At 37.2% G+C, this 11,544-nt stretch overlaps 1 protein-coding gene across 1 annotated transcript in view; it reads left to right on the forward strand.

Annotated features, from left to right (window-relative positions):
- The window catches only part of LOC306855248 (ankyrin repeat domain-containing protein 13C), a 28,118-nt gene extending 17,275 nt beyond the window's left edge, over window positions 1-10,843 (forward strand). The window contains exons 5-13 of the mRNA XM_079393793.1: window positions 106-151; window positions 1,959-2,025; window positions 2,569-2,713; window positions 2,794-2,925; window positions 5,375-5,536; window positions 6,465-6,544; window positions 7,403-7,501; window positions 7,577-7,677; window positions 9,607-10,843. Coding sequence (XP_079249919.1) covers window positions 106-151; window positions 1,959-2,025; window positions 2,569-2,713; window positions 2,794-2,925; window positions 5,375-5,536; window positions 6,465-6,544; window positions 7,403-7,501; window positions 7,577-7,677; window positions 9,607-9,737 — 963 coding nt within the window. The 3' untranslated portion in view covers window positions 9,738-10,843. The remainder of the gene's footprint in view (window positions 1-105; window positions 152-1,958; window positions 2,026-2,568; window positions 2,714-2,793; window positions 2,926-5,374; window positions 5,537-6,464; window positions 6,545-7,402; window positions 7,502-7,576; window positions 7,678-9,606) is intronic.
- The last annotated feature ends 701 nt before the right edge of the window (window positions 10,844-11,544 follow it).

Genomic DNA, 11,544 nt, shown 5'->3' on the forward strand with positions numbered 1-11,544 from the left:
ATTTATCAGAGCGGTCATCAGACAGGTTTAACACACGCTGTGTTATTAATCATCATGTGCAGTCGCTGTTTCTGTATTTCATCTCTCTTGTGTGTTGTTCTTTAGCTGGGGGACTTCTATCTGGAGCTGCACTGGGACTTCCAGAGCTGGGGTGAGTCTGATCGTCTGCTTTGTGTTTCACTCGCTAGAGTCGTTGTGTTAGCGCGCGTGTGTGTGTGTGTGTGTGTGTGTGAGAGAGTGTGTGTCTGTGTGTGTGCGTGTGTGTGAGTGTGTATGTGTGCGTGTGTGTGTGTGTGTAAAATATGAATGAATGAATTTAGTTGTTTTGGGTAGAAATATGACTTGTTTAGATTTGATGAGATTCTGTTAAGCAACAGTATTGCCAGTGCTGTATAAAGGACCTGAAAGCAACAGATATCTTACCAGAAAATCACTTTGGTAGAAGTTAGTCACCATTTAGAATATGACTTGAGTAAAAGTCTTAAACTATGTGATATTTATTGTACTTAAGTACGAAAAGTATTTTTTAAATATTAAACGTACTTAAGAAAAAGTACAAGTAAATGCAAAATGGAAAAGGAGCAAATAAATATATATGTATGTATATAAATGTTCATATTGAGTAGCAAGATTGTGTTGAACTATTTTTTCCATTTTGTATTTTTGGGTAAGAATAAGAAGCTCTTCATGCCTTTCACTCCATCACATGAAAACATGTCTGGAATCTGCCTCTGAAATAGCATTTAGCTGTATTTACACTCAGAGGGGACATGATACGTTACACTGCAGTTACAGATGCATAAATAGGCCTAATGTTGTGTTTTTAATTAATTTAAGACATGAAATGAAAACCGGCAGTAGGTGACAGCAAGTGTCTGTTAATGAGCGAGTCACTGAGATCCAACCGATTCATTCAGGAACAAAGCATTTGACTAAAGAGTGAATCACTGAATCATTTATTCAACCGATTCATTCAGGAACAAAGCATTTGACTAAAGAGTGAATCACTGAATCATTTATTCAACCGATTCATTCAGGAACAAAGCATTTGACTAAAGAGTGAATCACTGAATCATTTATTCAAACGATTCATTCAGGAACAAAGCATTTGACTGAAGAGTGAATCACTGAATCATTTATTCAACCGATTCATTCAGGAACAAAGCATTTGATTAAAGAGTGAATCACTGAATCATTTATTCAACCGATTCGTTTAATAAGTGAACAGCATTGCTCAGAGACTCAAACCAGTGCTGTGATCTTTGTTTGGAACTGTTTTCATTGGCAAAATTGAGCAAAAACAAGCAATATTATGTCTAAAATATAAGTCACTTAATGCTAACTTTATTAAACTTGTATAAAATGATTATTACATTTGTTATAATGCTGATATCTGGGAAAAACAGTACTCTTTGTGTGATTATAGATTAAGTTAACTATATTAAATTATATAAATATAAAAAGCATGCAGAAACATTTTTGGCGTCTATAATTTATAATGCCTGAATTTTGAGTTTTAATAGAATCATAAATCATGTGTGTGTGATTTGGTGATATACTTGATAATGTCACATTACAACAGCACTTCCCCTATTATCACAGAAGATATACTGTATAACGCACACCCCAGACTGGACTTTGACTGGAAGTGCATCATCTGTGGTTGTGCCCGCTGCACTCGAGTCTAACAGACCACTGATTCTCAAACCTGCTCCTGCAGTCCATGCTAGCGAATATGCTTCGGGAAATGTATCTGAGTAAAAGTAACAGTCGGCTGAAATATAAAAACTCAAGTAAAGTACAGATACTCCCAAAAAATACTTAAGTACTGTAACGAAGTATTATTACTTTGTTGCATTACAGCACCGACTAATGCATAGAAATCATGGCTTGTTTTCTATCAGGTCTGTTTTTAGTCCAGCAGATGTGTTTGAAGTTGTTGATTTCCTCTTCCTCAGTGCCTTTACTCTCACGGATTTTACCCTCCGACGCCTGTAAGATCTACAAACAGGGCATCAACATCCGGTACGTTTGATCTGAGTCCTATTCCTGCTCTGGGTAGTGTGTAACCGTCACAGATCAGCGTTAGTGTGACTAGAATTCATTAATATTATATATTTCATTATTAATTTTTGATTTATTACTATCTAAAACCATAAAAAACTTGTGTTGCTTGAAATAAAATAAACTGAAATAAACATAAAAAAAACGTAAACTTATAAATAGGAATAAAATATGAAAAAACGTGCCATTGAAGCGTATCTTATTTCATATTTTATTTTAACCTTTTTAGTTTGATTTTAATTGTAAAAAAAGTCAGTTTGATTAACATAAATTATTTTTTAATTAAAAAATATTTTTAAATCATTTATAAATGTCAGTTAAACTTAATACGTATTAATATAGTCGGATATCATGGAACTTTTACTTTTGTTCCACGTCCCTCAATCAAATTAGATTTTTGCTCTTTGGTTTAAATGAATGTACTAAAATAACACAAAAAATGAAATAAAAAATCAATTAAAAAAAAAGAATAAATGCCATAACTGTGTTGTGTTTGTGCTGTAGTTTGGACACTACACTGATCGACTTCACCGATATGAAGTGTCAGCGAGGAGACCTGAGCTTCATCTTCTGTGGAGACGCCGCTCCCTCCCAGTCCTTCGTGGTTCTGGACAACGAGCAGAAGGTTTATCAGCGGATTCATCACGAGGCATGTTCTCCGTCTGCTCGCTCATCACGCGTGTTCTGCACCAGTGTGTGTGTGTGACGTGTGTGTGTGATGTGTTTCAGGAGTCCGAGATGGAGACGGAGGAGGAGGTGGACATCCTGATGAGCAGCGACATCTACTCTGCCACGCTCTCCACCAAATCCATCACCTTCTCCCGCGCGCAGACCGGCTGGCTCTTCCGAGAGGACAAAACCGTACGTGTCTGGGTCACCAAATCACACTGCTGGCCAAATGACCAGAACACTAGTATCTCCAGCAGCTAAAACTGGTTTGAAGTCAGTTATTTCTATCTTCTGCTGGAGTGTGTCAGTATGAAACATTCATTTAGTCATTAATAGTAATAATCCAGTGAGATGTTTGAGATCTGATCTGATCATCATCAGTCTGTCTGGAATGACATGAAGAAACAGAACAAACTGAGACTAAATCCAGAAGAACTGTGTCTTCAAGACGCTTCAAGAAACCTCCTGCAAACCTCCTGAGAAACTCTGCTCAAGAGCACTGAGGACAAAAGCTGCTTTAAACACAGAGCATGCTCACAACACATGTTGATTTACTTTAGTTCTTCTGGATTTAGTCTCAGTTTGTTCTGGTTCTTCATGTCATTCCAGACAGACTGATGATCATCAGATCAGATCTCAAACATCTCACTGGATTATTACTATTAATGACTAAATTAATGTTTCATACTGACACACTCCAGCAGAAGATAGAAATAACTGACTTTAAACCAGTTTTAGCTGCTGGAGATACTAGTGTTCTGATCATTTGGCCAGAGCTGTACATGATCTGCAGATTAATAAATCTAATTAATCACACATCAATTTGGGGAAGGAAATCTTTTGATTTAACAGAATGTTTATTTTACAGTGTGTCAGGTTGCATCTGAAGTGGCATTTAGGTGTATTCTTTGACTCTTCAGGAGTGGCATCAATTAGAATTGCATTAATAATGCTATAAAATGAATGGTTTTAAATGGACATTAATGAATCATATTTGCAGATATTTGAGAAGAAACAGCACTCTTACACGAGATATTGATGAACTAGATACCATAGAAATGACACAAAAAGGGGCATTTTTGCCCCATATATTGAATTTTAGGGACATTCGAGCTGAATTCTGGTTGTTTCTGACACAATATTATCTGTTTCAAAAATTGCTGTCTGAGCGACACGTGTTGGCGTTTCGTTCCTGAACAAATCAGCGTTTTCGAATGATTTAAAGCATCTGTTATAGAAACATCTGCTTAGTTTCTGAATGAATCAGCTGTTTTGGATGAATTGGTTGAATGCAGTGTTAATTTTGGCAGGCATTTTTGATTTAGTCTTAGTCTTTATCTTGAGACGAAAATGCTTAATAGTCTTAGTCACATTTTAGTCATTTGAGTCTATCATAGTTTTAGTCTAGTTTTAGTCGACGAAAAGTCATTGCATTTTTGTCAACTTTTAGTCAAACTGCAGTTACCAACATTTATTTTGGTAGCTATTTTATATGTAGTATTTAAACAAAAACAGTCATCAATTCTTCTCTCTTTAGACCAAATCAATTAAGCTTAGTTATGAGAAATTTGAATCAAGGATTGAATTTGGAAAAACTGGAATAAATTTTCATTTTTTGGTAGAAATATAAATTAAACTTATTTTTCAGATACAGTAGGTTTACTTAACAAGTATACATTTATTTAACATCTTTTGTTGGTTAACATTTATGACAGATAATTAGGAATGCTGTCCATTTAAGACGGAAGGTATGTATGTAATAGCCTACTGACATACATTCAGTTTTCACCTGTTTAAGCTCACTTAAACCATAATGGACTGTATTTCCGTGAGATACTCTACATGAGAGACATGTGGACTGCTGTGTGTGTATTTGAGCTCTGAGAACTGATCGCGCGCTGTATGAGAACTGAAGAAGTGGAGCGTGCGCGAGAGAGAGCACTTCTATCAGCGCGTTTCCGCCTAACGCACCTTCACTGACTTTAAGTTAATCGACAATGAATTGTGACTCCCGGGGAAAACGGGACGTCTGGTCACCCACTCCCTAACCCTTCGGTTGCTGAGGCCATTGTTTCTGATCGCTATAGTTCGCGTTTTGGTAGCCTATCCGTCCACTGCGGCTGCCATACTGAGACAGACTAGATATGCAAACGCCCCTTATCCAATGACAGAGACGCACATTTTGAAATACAAGTCAGTTAACTTAGCCTATAGGATGTATTTTGAATGTCCGGTAGTCCTCAAATAACATTTTAGTCCCGTCTCGTCTTGTTAACGAAGACGCGCATAAATTTCGTCATAGTTTTTATCATCAGATATTAGTTTTAGCTCCTCAACGTCTCGTCTTAGTCACAGAAAAAAGGTTCGTTGACGAATATTTTTCGTCGTCGTCTTAGTCAACGAAATTAACACTGGTTGAATGAATGATTCAACGACTCACTTATTAAGACAGTGGTTTAAATATGACACGACACGCCTAGACCTGCTCAAAAACACACTCAGAAAAATATGATCTAATTATCATTATCAACAGAATCTGAAAATAACTAGATGGCATTTCTGGCCTGTATGGCACACCTGTAGTGCTGTTCTGAGTGGTTTGATGGCGTCTGACAGCATCGTCTCGTTGATGTTCCCGCAGGAGCGAGTGGGGAATTTCTTGGCAGATTTCTACATGGTGAACGGCCTGGTTCTGGAGTCCAGGAAGAGACGCGAGCATCTGAGCGAGGAGGACATCTTGAGGAACAAGGCCATCATGGAGAGCTTCAGCAAAGGAGGGAGTATCATCGAGCAGAGCTTTGAGGTGAGTTCAGTCACGTAGGGCTGTGGAATTAATCCAAATACAGTTTCCATTTCAGCCTCCAACGATTATGAGAATACGATAATCGAGATAAAACAATTATTCCACCTCCTTTCTATCGGTGCGCTTTCGCTCCTCCATAGAAGCTCAATTTCATGTGCAAATCAGTAAAATCATGTAACACGATTTTGCAAATTGTGATTTTGCTTGATTTATTAAAGTTGATTAAATTTATTAATGTTTTAAAAGTGTAAAAGAGAACATGCGCTGTTTCTCAGGAGGATTTCTGTGGATGAGCTCAGAGACGGAGCAGAACACGGACACTATTAGTCACGCTGAATCAATTAGTGCTGTCAAACGATTAATCGCATCCAAAATAAAAGTTTTTGTTTACATAATAAATAAACACAGTACACACACATACTGTATTATGTAATCAAAAACGTTTATTTTGGATGCGATTAATCGTTTGACAGCACTAATAATAACGCTTCCTCCAGTGAAAGTGTTCTGGTCTGAATCAGGAGAGAAATCTGCAGATCAAGCAGCGTTTACAAGACAAAACAGCTCTAAACTAATATGTGGCTGGATTCTGATGTGAGAGACAACAGCAGATGCACTTTTTCACTGGAGGAAGCGTTATTATGGACTCGTATTTCAGTTAAAAAGGTGTTGATGATGGATTTGTTTCAGCTTTTGTCTTCTCCAGATGTTAACTGATGGACTGATGAAGTATAAAAGCACAATAAACCTCCGTTTAACTCACAGACGATGATGGTGTTTAGTTTAACACTGAGCTGAGGTTGATTGTGCTGGTGACCATTCTCTATTACAGTGTAAACCACATTCAAGTTTTTGACCTGAGAACAAGAGATGTTGCTCATTGATGAGTTTTCTGTAGTTTAACCTCTGTTTCTCTGTGCTCTCACAGCCGGTGAGGCGTCAGTCGCTGACCGCTCCGTCTCCAAACACTATCTCCTGGGAGGAGTACATCACCGCTGAGACGGGAAAGTACGTCAGACCTCCATCATAAGCCCTATTCGGACGGGAATTGTTTCTCAGGGGGACGCAAGTTATTTTCACCATTTACAGGGGGTAGTCTGTGGTTTTATTGCCGTCTGAATCCAGAATATTGGTGTTTATCTCTCATAACCCCTATAAAAATCCTATAAAAAATGTGGTAATTTAATTGCCGTCCGAATCCACATCACTGAAGAAATCAATTCAAAATTCAACATTTAATACCTTTTTGACCTTAAAATGTTTATGGTTTAGAGTGTATGTAAAACAAGTGATCTTTAACAGACATCTTGCAGACATACATGTGCTATCTGGGTATATGTCTATATCGTGTATAATTATATACAACTATATAATAGTTATAGTGTGTGTATATATATATTAGTATCCCAAATGGGCCTGATAGGACGTATTGCGGATGAGCAAACATTCTTAAAAAAAAAAACAACATCTTGCAGATGTAAATGCAGACGTCAAATAGACATCTCCGTGATGCACGTGTGCTATCAGGGATATAGTCTATTTTCCTATTTCTAAACAGGAGATTTAGATAAATAATAAATAGGATTATATATTATAAAATATGCTTGGAATAATAAGAATACATTTTACATAATAAATGAATTTTATTTACAGCAGACAATCATGTGACTGGCCGCGTGAGCAGCGCTCATCACAGAACTCGCTGTGAATAAATCACTCTCTGAATCCAGGAGTTTTATCACTGATGTAAATGTATTTTTACAGACGTCCATATGAGAAACAATTACCGTCCGAATAGGGCTATACGTCAAGCACACGGTGAGAGGAGCTGAAGGAGGCTCATGTCCTGTGTTTGGTCTCCTCTAGGGCTCCTCATCTGGGCCGAGAGCTCGTGTGCAAAGAGAGCAAGAAGAACTTCAAAGCAACTGTAGCCATGAGTCAGGACTTTCCTCTGGGCATCGAGTCGTAAGTGTCCCGCGTTCAGCAGACTCCTGTCCATGTCCATGTGCTGTTTGTTACTGATCACGACTTGTTTTACAGGCTGTTAAATGTTTTGGAGATCATCGCACCCTTCAAGCACTTTAATAAACTCAGAGAATTTGTTCAGATGAAGCTTCCGCCTGGATTTCCTGTCAAACTAGGTAAACAGATACATGTAGCATAAACGGCTAAAAACACATCTCTTTACTTGACCCTCTAACTCTAGCACTCTCTATTCTAATTCTGTTTGATCTATTCGTTTTCTTTTTTATTTAAAAAAACAACACTTGGTCCTCTATCACTTACGCACTCTATTTGTTTTCTAACTGCTTGTTTTTGTTTTGTTTGTTTGTTTTATTTATTTATATAGCACAATTAAAACAACACAAGGTTGACCAATGTGCTGTACAGTAACAACTAATAAAAACAGGACCATATCACAGAAAGACAAATAGTGCGAAATTAAACAAAATAAAAATAAACAGGTAAAACAAACAACATAAAATAACAAACCCCAATATTGAAAGCTCAGTATGATCAGCCAAAAGCTAGTTCTAATAAATACAGTTTCAAATTTCTCTTAAAAGACCCCAATGTAGGTAAGACGTGACGGCAAACTAAACTTTTTCTTTAAAGAGGTCATCGGATGCCCATTTTCCACAAGTTGATATGATTCTTTAGGGTCTTAATGAAAAGTCTATACATACTTTGGTTCAATTTCTCAATGGTAGTGTAAAAAACACCCTTTTTACCCTGTCAAAAACAGCTCTGTTCACAGCAAACCGTTTCGGTGCATGTCCCTTTAAATGCTAATGAGCTCTGCTGACCCCACACTCAAGGCGGGTCTGTGATTAAACACTAGTGTCAATCAACAGTCGTGGGAGGGGCCTGGGTCTGTGTGACATCACACAGCCAAAAATCTGAGAAAGGGGTTATCATTTATCGGCATTTTAAAAAAGCACTGGGTGGATTTTTATCATTATAGGGTGGTTGTGTAAACACACTGCCAACACATTTATGTTCAAACAACATGCAAAAGTGAATTTTGTATCCGATGACCCCATTAAAAACACTACCTCTCTATATTCTATTTCTATTCTATGTACTTGTTTTCTTTGTATGTGTGTGTGTTTTTATAGAAATATATGTGTGTATATATATATATTTATGTAAACTAATAAACTGTAAATTACACTGTAAACAATACATTGTAAGGTAATAAACTGAAAAAAAATTTGTGCTGCCAAATGATTAATCGCGATTAATCGCGTCCAAAAATAAAAGTTTTTGTTTACATAATATATGTATACATACTCCGTATATTTATATATAAATACACACACATGCATGAACATATTTTGAAAATATTTACACATTTATAAATAATATAAATTATATGAATATACATTTACATTTGCATTTAATTTATAAACGTAACATTTTTCTTGAATATTTATATATATAAATAAATATACACAGTACACATATATTATGTAAACAAACACTTTTATTTTGAATGTGATTAATTGTGAATAATCGTTTGACAGCACAAAAAATACTAATAAACTGTAAAAAAAAACACCACAAACTAATAAACTGTAAAGTGCACTGTAAACAATACATTGTAAACTAATAAACTGTAAACAATACACCATAAACTAATAAACTGTAAACAATACACCATAAACTAATAAACTGTAAAAATACACTGTAAACTATACACAGTAAAACAATACGCTGTTGTAACTAATGTAATTAAAAAAAACAAAGCTTAATGTAAATTTCCAATATCTGCCACTTGATTATTGTGATGCAAAAATAACTAGAATGGCAGTTTGTATTGTTTTATTATAGCTGATGTTGCCTGAAGTGCTTGTTTTGTTCTTCAGGATTTTGTAAAATTAATATGAAGATGATTTAATGCAGTGATGATATATTTGGCCAAAAAGACGAATGTGGATTTATTTGGAGGCTGGATGAATACGAATATTGTTGTTGTCCCATAATTACAATAATTCCACAGTAATGTGAACGCAGCATCATCTGCTGTATGTTCTGATGATGATGATGATGATGTGCTTCTCTTCCAGACATCCCTGTTTTCCCCACCATCACTGCCACCGTGACCTTTCAGGAGTTCCGTTACGACAAGTTCGACGACTCCATTTTTACGATTCCCAACGACTACAAAGAGGATCCCAGCCGCTTCCCAGACCTCTGAGCCGCTCCCCGTCCTGCTTTACCCCGCCTCCATCTCCTCCCATCTCCCTCCGGTCACTTCTGAGTCCAGACCATTGCAGATGGACACGTGTAGGGAATACTTGACGTCATACGAACACAAAGGGATCGTGCTGAAGTGAGAGTGAATCCGAAGCTGCACTACATGATGAAGCTCCGGACTGAGACTCCGGACTCCGTGTTCAGAGCTCAGGACGGTGCGGTACGTTAGAAACACGGAGCGTCGCTTCACATCACCTCTGTAACTGGCAGGAAATACGGCATTATAAATTATTACACAAGCCGAGTTTTCATATAGATCTTTGTACAACTGTTACAAACTTCGCTTAAAGGAAACGTGTATATTTAGGAAAGAAGCGGAAGGGGTCTGTATACAATGTCTGTCATTTCTACAAACTTTGTGTAAATACCACTTCCTTCTCCAGTTCATTTGCTTGTTGCATTATGGGAAATGGGCTTGTTCACTCTGCCCTTCACTGTATGTTTGTTCGGATCATTTGCTTTCTCACATCTTAGTGGAGGATCGGACCGAATGTGAATGTAGCAGAAACGGACGAGACTTTCACTTTACGTTCACCTTGATAGATGGATGTAAATACATTCAAATTTAAATATGTTTTCCAATGTAGTATAATATAACTGACGAGTATGTTTATTGAGATATTAGTGTAAAATGTTTCGGAGACGTTCGAGATACGGCGGGTGTTTTATATCAGTGTTGGCTGTGTGCCGAGGGAAGAGCAGCTCACGTCACGTTTGCACAGCAGTATCCCGCTGGACAGTTTGCTCTTTTATGTCTCCTTTCTTTCTTCCTTTCTGAATGGAAACCTGCTGCCACGCTTCCATGACCCACTACAGGTTAGTGTGGAAACTCATGTGTTTTGCTGTTTTCCGTTTTTATTTTTATGTCTTTTTTCTTGTGTTTCATGTCATTGTTTTTAGATGCTTTATGCATTCAGTAATTCTTCAGATTTTCTCCCAAATGCATTGAACTCTCGGATGTACAGCAGGAACCTTGTATGAACCTGCTGCACTTTTACACAACAAATTGTAATTAATAAAATGTCCACGTATCAGTCTTCTGTGAGGATTTGTTTTGGTCAAACTGTCTTTATTAGCAAGATACTGCTGCCTTGGACTCATGGGGGTGCTTAAAGCTTCTATTTTATAGTACTCAACATTTGAAGTGGATGGAAAAGGTTCATTAAAGTTGTCCTAAGACTAGAAGGGTATTGTTTTGGTTTTAGGACGACTTTGATGAAAGGTTTTGATCCACTTCAGATGCTGACTGTAGGCCTTCTACAATAATGTGCTTCAACTATTGTGATTTCGCGGCTTTCTGGAATACTTGATTCTGATTGGTCAGTCGCGGGGTTCAGCGGGAAAATATGTTCAAATATTCACGTCGTCAATAGCAACGCTGTACGTCAAACCGCTGCAACGCCTCACACAAGCGTCGCCTCAGAGGACGAGTATTAATATGATTTTTGTTGCAGTATTTTGCTGATTGTTTTGTTTATTGTAATGGACTACTTTTGTCTCACCGGCAGCTCGAAGGTAATATACAGGTAAAAATCGTTCTTTATTTAGTGAGTATGTAGGCTAATAAGCCTTGAACACTCAGGCCTGGTTTAGACTAAGCCAGGATTAATTTAGGCCATAGATGATAGCTGAGAGGTTTAAGTGATTTTTATAAATGTGCTTAGAAAACAAACATTACTGGTGTGCATCTTGAGACAAAACAAAGAAACTGATAAGATCAGTGCAGGTTTCTTTCAGTTAAAACATTT

The sequence above is a fragment of the Barbus barbus genome (assembly GCF_936440315.1).
Source record: "Barbus barbus genome assembly, chromosome: 35".
Classification (NCBI taxonomy): domain Eukaryota; kingdom Metazoa; phylum Chordata; class Actinopteri; order Cypriniformes; family Cyprinidae; genus Barbus; species Barbus barbus.